This window comes from Fulvia fulva, chromosome 4 (genome assembly GCF_020509005.1).
Source record: "Fulvia fulva chromosome 4, complete sequence".
NCBI lineage: Eukaryota > Fungi > Ascomycota > Dothideomycetes > Mycosphaerellales > Mycosphaerellaceae > Fulvia > Fulvia fulva.
This window is the reverse complement of record NC_063015.1, coordinates 5,931,564-5,944,967: the sequence shown is the minus strand read 5'-3', so window position 1 is coordinate 5,944,967 and position 13,404 is coordinate 5,931,564. Positions and strand designations below refer to the sequence as shown.

General features: G+C 54.4%; 5 protein-coding genes across 5 annotated transcripts; 3 read left to right on the top strand and 2 right to left on the bottom strand.

Annotated features, from left to right (window-relative positions):
• Positions 1 to 138: 138 nt before the first annotated feature.
• Positions 139 to 1,177, top strand: CLAFUR5_05309 (uncharacterized protein; the record flags this gene model as incomplete). Its single annotated transcript, XM_047904457.1, has 2 exons — positions 139 to 260; positions 316 to 1,177. The coding sequence occupies 2 exons, from the start codon at positions 139 to 141 to the stop codon at positions 1,175 to 1,177; spliced, it is 984 nt and encodes a 327-aa protein (XP_047761103.1).
• A 3,038-nt stretch (positions 1,178 to 4,215) lies between these two features.
• On the bottom strand, positions 4,216 to 4,800 carry CLAFUR5_05308 (uncharacterized protein; the record flags this gene model as incomplete). The annotated part of the gene is made up of 2 exons (XM_047904456.1): positions 4,216 to 4,722; positions 4,777 to 4,800. The coding sequence occupies 2 exons, from the start codon at positions 4,798 to 4,800 to the stop codon at positions 4,216 to 4,218; spliced, it is 531 nt and encodes a 176-aa protein (XP_047761102.1).
• A 1,722-nt stretch (positions 4,801 to 6,522) lies between these two features.
• Positions 6,523 to 7,860, top strand: CLAFUR5_05307 (uncharacterized protein; the record flags this gene model as incomplete). The annotated part of the gene is made up of 1 exon (XM_047904455.1): positions 6,523 to 7,860. The coding sequence occupies one exon, from the start codon at positions 6,523 to 6,525 to the stop codon at positions 7,858 to 7,860; it is 1,338 nt and encodes a 445-aa protein (XP_047761095.1).
• A 1,912-nt stretch (positions 7,861 to 9,772) lies between these two features.
• CLAFUR5_05306 (uncharacterized protein) lies at positions 9,773 to 10,426 on the top strand (the record flags this gene model as incomplete). Its single annotated transcript, XM_047904454.1, has 3 exons — positions 9,773 to 9,939; positions 9,993 to 10,110; positions 10,166 to 10,426. The coding sequence occupies 3 exons, from the start codon at positions 9,773 to 9,775 to the stop codon at positions 10,424 to 10,426; spliced, it is 546 nt and encodes a 181-aa protein (XP_047761094.1).
• Positions 10,427 to 10,556: 130 nt separating this feature from the next.
• CLAFUR5_05305 (uncharacterized protein) lies at positions 10,557 to 11,896 on the bottom strand (the record flags this gene model as incomplete). The annotated part of the gene is made up of 2 exons (XM_047904453.1): positions 10,557 to 11,672; positions 11,723 to 11,896. 2 exons carry the CDS (start codon positions 11,894 to 11,896, stop codon positions 10,557 to 10,559), a joined length of 1,290 nt encoding a protein of 429 aa, XP_047761097.1.
• Positions 11,897 to 13,404: the final 1,508 nt, after the last annotated feature.

Here is a 13,404-nt window from a genome sequence, read left to right as displayed (position 1 = left end):
GCAAACCTGGATTCTCATTCAAAGGCGGAAGCCAAAGCAGTTTCTCTGGTGAACGCATACTCCATGTCTTCATTCATTCGTCTTGCTGAAACTCTACCCTGTCTTCTCCAGCCTCTTATACACAACTCATCCCCACCTATGTTTGGCCACAGCGTAGCCTGCACAGGTGGCTCAGAATCGAATAACAAAATCAGGAATCTCAATACCCTTATCAACCGGATCACATTTCCACAGCCGACAAAATGGCTACCAACAGAAACGTAAGCAAAAGATATGCCACACTTGCTTGATCTACATCTACTGATACCTTCGAAGGCACAGGGCAACGGCAGTCCAAAGACTCCTCCTCGCAAGGACTCTTCTCACGCCAGATTCGAGGAAGTCGGCGTCTAACAGCGTTACACCATCATCGGCCAGAGCTGGCTCTCATCCGTCAACTCCAGGCTCTGGCAATAGATCTTTGAGTGGCAGCTCTACTAGTAACTCTCCTACCTCTGCAGACAACGGCGAGAGAAGCGGATATACCACCTTCGAATCCTCCCAGGTCATCGGCAAAGGCTTCGTCCGCAAGAGGGGTCCAAGTGCTTACGAGCATATCAAGTACCCCTTTGTCATCTGCGATATGGCCCATAATGGCAAAGGCGGCTACACCTTCCCATGGCTGGGTCTTCACGGCAACAAGAACGTCAAAGCGCTGCCGGAGGAGTGCCCAAACGCCAAAAAGATTTACTTCCAGCTCAACTTCACCCACGAGCTGATAAAGGAAGAGCTGCAGTCACAGGCGTTCAAAAACACCATCAACGAGGTCACTAGTAAGATCAAGGATCTCAAGTGGCGTCAGAAGGTCTACGTCGCCATCGCTATTACTGACATGGCTCATCCGGTCGCGGAGGACTCCAGCCTTGGCGCGAACGTCTACGTCGCAGACACTTGCATGGCCAACCTCGGCAAGGCAACGTCCTCGACTCCAGCAGTGACTAGGAGTAGCTTTCGTAGCACAAGCCGTCGTGGCCTCAGGCGAGGAAAAGCAACATCGTCAGCAATAGCATCATCAGCATTTTCGTCAACATCAGCAGATTCCATCGCCTGTCCGCCAGCTTCGACATATATACCTATATACGCTACAGCTACTCACAAGGCTTCAAAGCGAGATGTGCAAGATCGCAGACCAGTCTGAACACTGCCTACGCTCTTTCAAGCCCCCGCTTTGGATCCCCTGGGGGAACTTATGCAGAGTCCAGAGGGGCTCTTTCGACATTTTGGGCTCAGCACACACACACACTCCGCGGACGGCAGCTTTCCAGCGTCTTATGACAGGCCAGGTCTAAGGAGGATCCGTTCCTGGGTACGAAAGACGGCTTCACCTGTGGGTTTTTTCCAATTTCGGGATGCTTATCAGCAGGGCGCCTGAAGGAGCCTACGCAACAGTCCTCCCTGGAGCCATACTGAGAGTTCTTTGTTTTCTTGGAGCAAGGGAAGAGGATACCGCATCATCGCAAGAACGTCCCTGCCGAGATAGGGAATGGGAGTCTTTCACATGCAGCCAGAAATCAACTCTACTGATGACCGGAGGGTAGTGACCACGCAGCATCATGATTTCCCTCCCTGTAGTTATCGCACAGTACAGTGTTTTACCACAAATCTCGCAAGTTCAGACTTGAGATGCTTATTCCTTCCACAAACTTGCCCTCAAATATTCATGCTAGCTATGCGCATCACGGCGACGTCGTAGCGTGGGCAGTCGCCTTTGAGCATGCATTGAAGATTCAAGGTGACGCGCGGTCAAACGCTGACTGATGCATGAGAAAATGTCATGCTCCCGTACGGAGCATGAAAGTATCGACGATGATGCTCTCATTGGCGACTTGTGCAGCGGCAGTGTCGTTGAACCGCTCAGAAAAGTTGGAGAGAACGTTCTTGATGTTCTGGCCGGCAGCGTCTTCGCTCTTAGCGATACCATGGTGGGCCATAGTGTGACGATGGCTGTGGTTGGCCTTCTGAGCTGGTAGAGTTGGGCGAGCTTGCTTCTGGGTGTCACTGACCGTATTGAACAGAGCTGGGACATAATCAGTCTCGTAGCTGACCACAAAATCATCCTTTGTCCCCTTCTTCTTCCTGTTGCGTGATTTATGAACGGGGGTCCTTGTTCCCTTTGCCTGGGTTTGTGAATCAAAGTGAGATCGTTCGGCGCAGTCTTGCACTTCTTGGGGAATGGAAACTGCCCACCTTCTGTCTCGACTCTGGGGACCGCCGTGCTTGATATAAGCCAGCTCATAGGTTAATATACAGGCCGTGAACAAGGGTGTTGTGGTACAGGCAAGTGCCGTTAACGCTCAATAGGGTGAATGTCAGGCGCATCGAATGTATTGACGGTCAGTCGTCGGATTGCTAAGCATCGCATACCTTTTCGCAGGTTCTGACACGTTGAATGGCGATGCCGTCTCAGAAGTTCGGCGTGCAACGAACGGCGGCGTTGTCGTACAGGTGGGTGAATTCCAGCAGATACTGAAAGATAGTGGTAAGCAACTGCGGTAGCTACTAGCGGTGAGTATTGTCAGCAGGTATTGAGAGATGATGGAGGCATATTGTAGGACGGATGAGTGCTGTTAGCGGGCATTGAAGGACTTTTGAAGCTTTCTGTAGTACAGGAGAGTCTCGTGATGCGAGTGCGGAAAGGTGGTACCTTGAGGCTAGATGATGTGGGCGCTACTCCGTTGTCCAGGGAATGGACGTTCATGACGCCAAAACAACCGTGCACATTTGGAATGCGACGGAAAGCGATGTAGGGGTGGTCGAAGCTGGAGGGACTGTGTCGCTGTCGGGCACCAATCACCGGTGTAATGGGCGAGTGTCGTCAAGCAGGCATTGAGGGATGATGGAAGGTTGGGACCAGAGTCTGTGTCCTTGCCAGACATAGGTCCGTGATTTCGTCTAGGCTGCCGTCGTAAAGCGGGGATTGAGAGATGGCGGAAGCTCGACATCAGTTGCCTGTGTCTTTGTCAGGTACCGGCAAGCAATGTGGTACAGTCGAGTGTCGTCAATCGAGTATCGAGTGATGATGGATGCTTGAGACCAGTCAACTGTGTCGTTGCCAGGCACTGGACGGTGATGCAGTGCAGTTGTGTCGCCAAGCAAGCATCGGGGCATGTTGGCAGCTTCAGACAAATTGACTGTTTCGTTGCCAGGCACCCACGGAGCTCTGAAGAAGCGGCGATAAAACATTCCGTTGGCGATGCGCTGCTCGTCGCCCTCGTGCTGCATTTCGGCAAGGCCCCGGATTCGGGGCTCTGGCTTTGGACCTGGTGATTCTCTCAACTCGGATGGGGTTAATTCACGCTGTAGCCTTGTGAGAAGGCAGAGGATAGACAGTGCTGTTGAGAAACTGTTGTAGAATGAGGCTATCAAATCTAGATTGTGCGTTGGGCCAGTGACTGCAGACTCAATCTTGTTGGCTGACAGGCTTTCATTCCAGACGACTGGAGTCACTGGTTGCCGTCCTTCTGCATCTCAGCAAGACCAGCCACTATGGGCTGTGGCTTCGGAAATCCAAGAGGCCATCCTGGATCGAGTCGATTTGTGCTGTAGCCGTGTCAGAAGGCAGTCTGAAAGCCGGTGCCGTTAGGAAATCGTTGCAGAACGAGGGTGCCAGATCCAGATTGTGCGTTGGGTCAGAGACTGCGGAGTTGAACTTGTTGGCTAACACGCTTTCAGGTCGAGGGGATGTGGTCACTGGTTGCCGTCGTTCCCACCTCAGCGAGATCAGACACTCTGGGCTCTGGCTTTGGAATCCGGCCAGGCCGCCAGTTTGGATCGAGTCGATTTGTGCTGTAGCCGTGCGAGAAGGCAGCCGGCAGGCAAAGTACCGTTGAGAAGTTGTTGTAGAACGCGGGTACCAGATCCAGATTGTGCGTTGGGTCAGAGACTGCAGACTCTGCTTCAGCCGCACACCAGCAAGGCTAGAGGTGAGGGCAACGCCCTCGTCGTCCTTGCCAGCTCCAGCTTCCAGAGACAACAGCGCTCGTGCCCCAGCCTTCGCCTTGTCACCAAATTCCGCGCTCTCCCCAAGCCGAGTTCGTCGAGATAACCTCACTCTTTCCGTTACCTTCCAGCGCCTTCCAGCATAGGATGGAGGGCAGCGCCCTCCGAGTCCTTGCCAGCTCCAGCTGCCCGAGGCACGCCTCCCTCCCACGCCCTCTCTTCTCGTCCCCTCCGCCCTCAAGTGCTCACCTGCACCACCTTGCTCTTATCACTCATAACCCAGTGCACCGTCTCATCAACCGGATTCTGCGCCCCCTGCACAAGCGCCCCCTGCACAAGCGCCCAAGTTCCACTCCTGCCCAAACTCACCGCATCCTCCATCGTGACCCACAACTCCACCCCCGGCACCGCCGCCGCCGTCTTGCCAATGAATGTATCCAGCGCAGTGCCCAGCGCGGGAGCCGGCAAATCGACCCAATTGGCATTCTCAATCCGCAACACCACGTAGAGGACCCGCAGCTTGGGGCAGACGACCGTGATGTTCTCGAAGCGCGGGCCAGGGCCGGTGATGCCGTGGATGCGGACGTGGTTCATGCCCAACTCGGGCTTGGTGGCGTCGTGGTAGGCGGTCAGGCGGAGGTGGGTGGCGTCTTTGAGCTCGGGGCCGTGGTAGGCGGTGATGCGAGCGTCGGAGCGGTTGCGGGTGTCGAGGACGGCCCAGGTCCAGGTGATGTTTTGTCCGTCCTTTAGAGTGTTAGTGTTGGCGCGCATTTTTGAGCGCTGGGGGTAGAGGCCTACCACGACGTTGCCGTTGGCGTCCATGTTGGTGAGTAATGCTGTCGAGTTCTGGCGGCGGTGAGGTTGTGCTGGTGGTTGTCGATGCTCGAGGCTGTTGCGCGGTGGTATCGCGTGGTGCAAAGGGGTCTGCAAGTGGTTGCTGTGTGCTTGCGTTGGTGAGTGGCAACTTGTAGTGTTGTGGTTGATGTGTTGTGGCAGAAGCTGATCGGCTTGAAAAGGTCTCAGTTGAGTGCGGCGGACCAAGACACGAGCTGCATCATCCGATGAAATTGGTGCATTCACTGGAACCCAGTCTGATTCATGCGTGCGAGCATGTCTCCGGTAAGTCTTACAAGCTGCAATGGTCTTGATGAAGCGTGCAAACGTCCAACGCCGCTTGATGCAGGATAGCAGATCCACGAGTCTGAGAGGGTAGGAGCGCGCACGAACAATATGATGGAATCCAGGCTTGCCTGGGAGCTGGAGAGATGTGTGCACTGAATCGAGCTGCAATGCTCAGACGAAAGGACAGAAAATGTAGCAAAACAGTAGTACGACGATATCAATAGGAACACTCTGCATGACGCCTGCAACGATTCCATCCACTATCTGAACGACCTCCAATGACTCTAACGACCAATACAAGAAGTGTGAGCATACTGTGTACTGCAAGACGTGCCCTAATCGTTGGGAACAGCAAAAAAGAATGGTCATTCTAGGAATTGAACCTAGGTCTTCAGCTTTACCTTTCCGCCAACTCACCCCCGCCATACTAAGGGGGCTGATGTTCTAACCACTGAACTAAACGACCGTTTGATGACTTTTGATGACAAAGGGACTGTTTTCGCGTGTCATATGGGTGAAAGCTACTAGTGCGGGCTTGGTCGTTTCAGGTTGCGGCTGGTCAGCGGCTGATCAACGATTGATCAGCAGGCAACGACTGTGTATTGATACTACCCTGTGTTGAGATTCTTATGAATTGAATAAGCAGTTTTGTGAGTAAGGACGGTCGACAGATTACGTTTGTTGTAGATGGGAAGATCGCAGCCGCTTTTGAGCTCTGGCGACAGAAAGATCACGCTTCAGAGCTTGATCGTAACGAGCGACGCGCCGAACAGCGCGGATCGGCAGGCAAGTAACTCCCCCTTGTTGTTTCGATTGATGATGCGAGCGCTGCGGTCTACATCGTGCACATGTCACATGCCGGCATGGACGATTTACATCACGTCAAAAACAAAGCGCACCCAGCGGAAGCTTGATCTGAGCTTGTGCAGCCGTCGCATCCTTTTATGGCGACGTGGGATTGTCTAGCTCGGCCGTGCTGCAAGTCCTAGCATCAACCAGGGATGTGGGTTGGCAACGCGTTTCTGACACATTACGCAAGACAGAGGCCTCTAATAGCACTGTTTTGATGATTGGTGCTTGATTGAGAAGTGCTGGAGGAAGTATGATCGTGCATAGACCGTTGTCAGATCCTGTACCAAAACGCCAAGAAACATGCTCCGAAGCCTGCGCTAAGCCATTCTCGGAAGTCGGTGAGGGAAGTTCGAAGTCGGGATTCTGTTCATCAAGTTGCGTCACTCGTCGACCAACACAATAACACATCGGACGCGTCGCGTATTTCTTTTCTCTCATCTCGGCTTCGAGACGTCCCTCACCGTCGCACAATTCACCTCAACCTTCCAACAAACACCAACGGCGACCGCCATCGCAAATCGCCAACACATCGACTGTCAAGCAACAACACACCACCTTCCGTCTGGCATCATGCCGCATCTCTGGAGTCTCCAGGAGCGTCACCTCATCCACATCGCCTTCTCCGAGTACAACCTTCCTCCAGAACACGTCGCCAGCGTCTTTGCGCACGCCTTCTCGACAGGTCACTGGCCAGATGGTCTTCCCAGCGATCTCCGTCTCCGCGACGAGTACAACTCAAGATACCAGACAGGTCGCTCGAAGCAGTGGCGTGAGCATGTAGAGCGCAACAACTACACCGCAGCGCAGGAGCAAGATCGTCAGCAGGCGCGTGGCAGGATCCAGGTTGCGGCACAAGCACTGAACATTACCTTGACAGGAACTGCACCAGCGCCAACCACTGCTCTAGCTCAGGCTACTCCGGTGACTTCTGCACCAGTGCAATCTACTCCAGCTCCTGCTGGCCCGGCCAACACACCTGCAGCAAACGGCCAGCCAGCGACAGCAACTGCGACTACCGCGCCAGCCGGCAACACTTTGAAGCGCAAGAGACCTATATCCGAGCCATACAAGCACCATACCATCTTCACGAATGGCGTCGGGGGCGAGGCAAAGAAGGCTGAGACTACAACACCAACAGCTCGAGCTACCAGGGCCGCAGCTCGCATGACTGCAGAACATGAGAGACTTGGAGCAGATCGGGGCAACGACGCTGCTCAAGGCGGTGAACTTGCTATCAACGACGACGGCGAAGCCATTCAACCAGACAACCCGATCGCACAGAACAACACAGACGCCAGTGATGATGAGGCAGCCACTGATGATCAGATTCCGCTCGAATTCGACGGCCGCTCAAACGCAGCGATCCTCAAAGCAAAGATGCGCAGACACGCCAAGCTCCCTATCGCACCTGCTGGTACCGGCATCCCTACTGCTCAGCCCACCCCAGTTGACGCCGCTCCCACCATGCTCGCCGACGCCAACAGCAGCAGAGAAGCCACCCCTCAGGACCAAGACCCCGACGCCAACAGCAGCAGAGAATCAACCCCTCAAGACCAAGACGCCGAAGGTCCAGCCCACGACGGCCCAACGTTCGAGCAAATCCACGAACACCAGCGACTTGCGAACCCACTCCACCCAGCCAATCCACAATCGGAGAACATCCGCCGCAACGCCACTGCTGCTGCTGCTCGCGCAGCCCAGAGAACGGCACCGATCTGGATCGCGATGATCGCTACACCGGAGCAGAGGGAGCACGCTATTCGGGTCATTGAGGCTGAGATTGAGCGTCGCCGTCTTGAGGGGGAGGAGGACGATGCGGAGCTGAATGAGGATGTGGGTGATGAGGAGGAGGATGTTCGCACCGAGGGCGAGGAGGGCGAGGAGGGCGGGGAGGGCGAGGAGACTTGATGCACACTAACGGCTTGAGAGATTATGTTCAGGTGACAACCCGACGCGGTCTGATATGAACAGACACGGGATGATGCTCAAAGAAGGTTAAGAGCTTTGGTTATTTGCATACATTCATGAAGCTTCGTTAGAAATGTCGCCGAGAAAACGAGGGTTCTATCAATGCCGTTGTATCACCTTCCCATTCAAATACCGTCTCCCTCTTCACTGCTTGTGTGTTCGGTGGACATGCTGCCGTGGAAACAGGTGTTCCCCACGATACCGATAGTATGTAGCAACTACGCCGTTGGCAATACTTTTCGCAGTACACGTTTGCCAGCAAGAGATAATGTAAGGTAACTTGTGACCAGGGCCATAGCAAGCTTTATCTGCTTGTTGCGAACAGATGTACTGTCTCCCTTAGCAGAGGCACGGTTTCTTCGAGCACCTCAATAGACCGCGCTCACTGGATATCTGCACTTTCCTTAGGGTACTCGCGTTGGAGGATCAAGCTGCTACACCATACACCTGGTTGCTTGTTATGGTCTGGGCCAATTGTGGAATTTAGAAAGACAGCTGCCTGTTTCATACCCTTTCCCCACTTCATGCTCGTCCGGCTTCGACCGTAGTTTCATCGTATGGCTTTCCTCTGTTACAAACTCTCACCGCTGTCGGGCGCCTCCCACTTATGTTGTGATACTCAATGCTCTTTCGATATCGCGCTCATGCTAACGATCCGCATGTCCCACCTTCTTTCGTTCATTCGCAGGCATGTGTGGAGACGACAAGCTTGCGAATCGCTTGATTCTATGAGGGATTTGCTGAGTCTCCCTACGAGGCGAAGGGCATGCCACTGAGCTCGTGGTGAGGGAGGACAATGCCAACGCACGTCGTGGCGCGTGGCCTTGACGACTGATGTTCGCGCTGGCGGAAAGCTGAAGGCCCATCGCCGTCCAGTGAATTGTAAGATTTCTCCCTCTTCTCATTGCGATATTCTCGTGCGTTCAGATTCTGGTGTCGAAGAATCGGTCTTATTGAAGTCAGAGATAGCCGATCTATGCTGGCCGACTCAGCAGAGGGGCAGTTGGTTTTGGGCGCATAAGAACGCGAGTCTCATCCTCGCAGCGCGAGGTCGTGAGGGAGTGCGGCTGTAGGGGTGGAAGGGTCGAGCAAAGAAGAGGCATAGCTTGAAGGTACACACAGCATGAAGACACACACAGCTTTGGACGAAGTCGCAGGGAGCAGATTCAAACAACACGATTGAGGAACAAGGCAAAGTAGAGAAAACCCTTCTCCAAGCGAAGGCACGAAGCCATCGACGTGATGAAAAGTGTTTGGCCACAAAGGGCCGCCATCAAAAATTGTGCCTTTGACCTTACAGCGCCTCGGAACTCTCCTCATTGGCAACTGCCGCTCGGTCGAGTGAGTGGGCCAGGCCAAGGGGTTACCTGGAAAGAGGAAAGTCAGTAAAGGTTGTTGACGAACTTGAATGGAAGAAGACAAACCTCGGTTATCAGCTCAACATCACCCCCAACTGAGATTCTTGAGCTTCAGTTGTAAAGACCAGCCCGCCTGCTGAGGAGAAAAGGAAGAAGAAGCAGAGCGGAAGAGTGGTGAGTTTTATGCCTACTGCGGTGGCTGTGCGGCGCTAGGAGCAGGCATTACCTGTATTTATTGTAGTGGGATTGGAGACAAATGTGCTGTATTTCCAAGACGTCTACGGCGCTGTAATAAGCCAAATGCCTCAATAAATCGATGGAGAACGAAACTCCTGAGCCTAGACTTTTGGCCGCGGGTGTGTGAGCTTTGGGCTGTTCTGTGATCAAGGAATTGAACGAAAAATTGGCATTGCAGCACGACATAGGCAATACCATACCTTCCACACACGAAATCGCCCCGAGCATCACACTACACACACACCACAACGACCATCATGCCCCTAAAGCCCGATCTCCTCATCTGGACCGACGGCTCCCGCCACAGGGAGCAAGGATTCTCCGGCTGCGCGGTCGTGTTTGGCGGCAAGTTGTGGAAGAACCCACGCTTGGGTAGTTTCGGCGTCTCCCTGGGAGTACAGCCCTCAGCAGACGTAGCAGAGATGTAAGCTTCATGCATTGGAACAATACTGAGCATTGCTGATATGCGTGATACAGCTACGGCCACATCTACGCCCTCCGCCTCGCCCTCTGGCTCCACGAGACGTACTGCCCGCCGCGCGAAAAGCGCTTCTTCGATCGTGTGGTCATTGTGACCGATAGCAAGTTCACCTCCGTAGGTCGCCCCCTCCCTTGCCACAACATACCCCAATCTAACAGTATCACCACAGGACCACTACGACTTCCTGCTATTCAGCGCCTCCCCCGCCCAGCTCGCCGCCGCACCGGCCATCGTGCAAGAGGCCGTCGGCCTCATAAGACAGATTTTGAAGCTTGGAGTGGGGGTGGAAGTCCGTTGGGAGCGAAGAGATTCCTCCCACGGCAATAGGGAGGCGGATCGGCTGGCGGGAGTGGCGTCCCGGATAGCGAACAAGGGATACGGGGTGGAGGAGTGGGTGGAGGAGATAGCGGTGAGGGAGGAGAAGAAGTAGTGAAAGGATTTGCGCGTTTGTGTTCTGGTTACTGCGTTTGTGGATCTTCTATGCTATGCGTACTGCCTTCCTCATGTTCAAGATGCTCATGTTACAGGTCTACCCCTCCTATGCGCCAGGCGCCGCGCCACTACTCATCCTCCTTCACAAGACGACGAACTGGTCCACCTGCCTGACGATCACTCTCCCGAGCAGCATCTCGCAAGCGGTACTCCTTCGGGATGCAAAGCTGGCAGTCATTGCCACATGTCAAGGCGCGACGCCTTCCAATACATCCTCCACCGTCCCTCACCAAGTTGAACCTGTCGTCGAAGACGACCACAGCCTCCAAGCGATGACCACCGCAAAGACCCGTCGGCGCTACCGTGGGCGTGAAGATACGCCCCTTCACGCCTGGCCCACCTGGCGAGCTGTTGCGGAGATCGCGGACGGCATGAACCCATGGTAAGCCTAGCCACGGGCTCTCGTCTGGGCCTGGAATCTCGTCGTTGTGCTCGGCGGCTTGAGCTTCCTTGTCGAGAGTGTGGCGATCCTTCCCAGCATTGGGATCGTAGGTGCCGCAGAAGTCGCACTCATCAGCGTCGCACACCATGACATCCATGGTGTTCATGCTGGCAGTGCCGTTCCTGACTCTGCGGACAATGCCGCCGTATTTATAGAGAGGTGAGGTTTGATCAACGAAGGCGCGTGGCGAGCGCTGGACATTGTATGTGCCGCCAGAGCGCTCCTCGATGAGTTTGCCATGGATCATCTCGAGTGGTGCAGCGATTGGAGTAGGCGCTGGTCGCGCAGCAGCTGCAGGTGCGGGAGGTGCTTGCACTGCAATGGCTGGGACTTCTGGTTCTTGATCTTCTGGACGTGGTGCTGGAGCAGTGGATGTATTGGCGTCGGCGTCCTCGTCCTCCTTTGCGATAGGCATGTTCATGTCATTCTCCGGGCCGTTGTCCTCTTGCTCGTCGACTGCTTCTGGTGTGTCCGCGCGACGCTTGCGCTTGGAGCGACTCGCTGCAGAGGGATTGGCAGCGGTCTGTGGGCGGCCTATTGACACGTAGGCTTGTGCTGGTGCACCGAGAGTGATTGGCTGGTTGACCGTCTTCGTGAGGTAGTTCATGCCACTGTCGAGCGCAGCAGCGGCGACGATCTCTTGGTCGACCTGGCCGACAAGCTGCTGCTGCTCTGCTGACGGTGTCCGGGAGTCGATCGAGTCCCATTGCTTGGACCTGCCACCCGCCCAGCGCTGGTTGAACTGCATCTTGTTAGTACGCCTCGAGCGTGGCCACGAACCGATCGACTTACCTCGTCCTGTATCTGCCGAGGATTGTACATGCGACCATCTGCCTGGAACTCATCTCCATGTACGCGACCGAGAATGTCGAAGATCTCTTCTCGAGTCAACACGTACGCAGTGCGCAGCCGGTAGATGGTTGTGCGCTGCTTCACAGTCCACTTGCGAGTGCCGCCGTTGCTCATTTTGACGAACGTGTGTTTGCGATTGTGTTGGGTGAGTACTTGCAAAGTGCGAAGAACATTTGTGCGATGAAGTTGCGACATCTTCGTGGGTGGAATTTGGGGGAAGAGGCGAATCGCGCTAGTGGAAGTGGCTGGCCAATCACAACGCGGGCACAACTTCAGCTGCGGGAGGTGAATGTGCACTTTCTGACCAGCTGGAATCACTGCTTGCAGGAGTCAAGAGTGAGAGTATACCGCTTAACGAAGGCATACAGGGCGGTGTGGCATCTATCATAAGAGCAGATCCGTACTGATTGCTGGTCTGCAGCATGAACGCAGCGCCCTACAAAGTGGCACTTCGCAGCAAACGCACTAATATCGAGAGACCATCGGCCAGACTCCCTGCCACTCTCTGACTAGGAGAGAAGGTTTATGATGTAGGGCGACAACTGAACTGGCTCTCGATGTCCAGCATTCCATTGTGGCACCTCACAAGACCTTGTATATGATGTCCCCTAAGACGGTAGCAGTGTTATCGTCATTTCGTTCGCCAGGCACTAGACTACGTCTTTGTTGCTTCCGATGTGCACCAAAAGGATGAGAGCCACCGCTGCCATGTCCTCCCAGCTCGATCAGGGTGTGATCCTGATTAATTCCCACAATAGCTTTCAGCCCATATCGTCGAAATGTGCTCCTTCTGACTGTAAGGACCGAGAATCTCGAGGTGCAAGTATGATGCTGACAGCGATCATGAAAGTCTCTGGCGACGAGTCACCGCCGACACAGAACATGACCAAGTGTTATAGGCCTCGAGCTCTCTACGATTCACTGAATGTCCTGAGTATTGCTGAGCGTACTGCCAACTTGACATTCGCTGGCGCAGGGGTTTTGGTGGATCAGCGACGCCTTAAACAAGCTTGCTCTTGATGATCACTCGAACGTCACCTCCAGTTCCCAGCATGATGTCACGCTCCCTGGTCAGGTCTGTCCGCTGCGCCTCTCGCGGCCACGGTCAGCATGAACAGCTAGATGCTCCACCGTGTAGTGGTGGACTGGCCAGCAGCAACGCACCGCGTCATGATCTGCGCCTCCCGCACAACAGGCCTAGACAGTGGCAAATTCCACAACAGTGCAATCGTTGGACTCGCCAGCTTCATCACTGCTCTTCGCGCCAGTTTCGTCAACACCAGCCGACGCCTTGAGCTGTATGTTGCAGTGACGGACTGGCGAAACCAGCTATCCAATCCACAGGCAAAGATAACGAACACTCTTGGGAGTGACAATCTCGCCAATGGTCCCGCGAGATATTGCTGACACTTTGCGCAGTACATGACGCAGAGGATAGGAGGGGTTTTCCACGTGCTTGAAGAAATCACTACTACTGCACGGTGTGTTCAAAGCCAAGGGCGGACGAAACGGGACAAGATTGGAAAGCAGCAATTGCATTTAGTTTTCATTTTCTCTGAGGAGAATTGGGCATTTCTGCGGCATGTACTGTTGGATGATGAGCTTCTACCCATTCTAGAAAG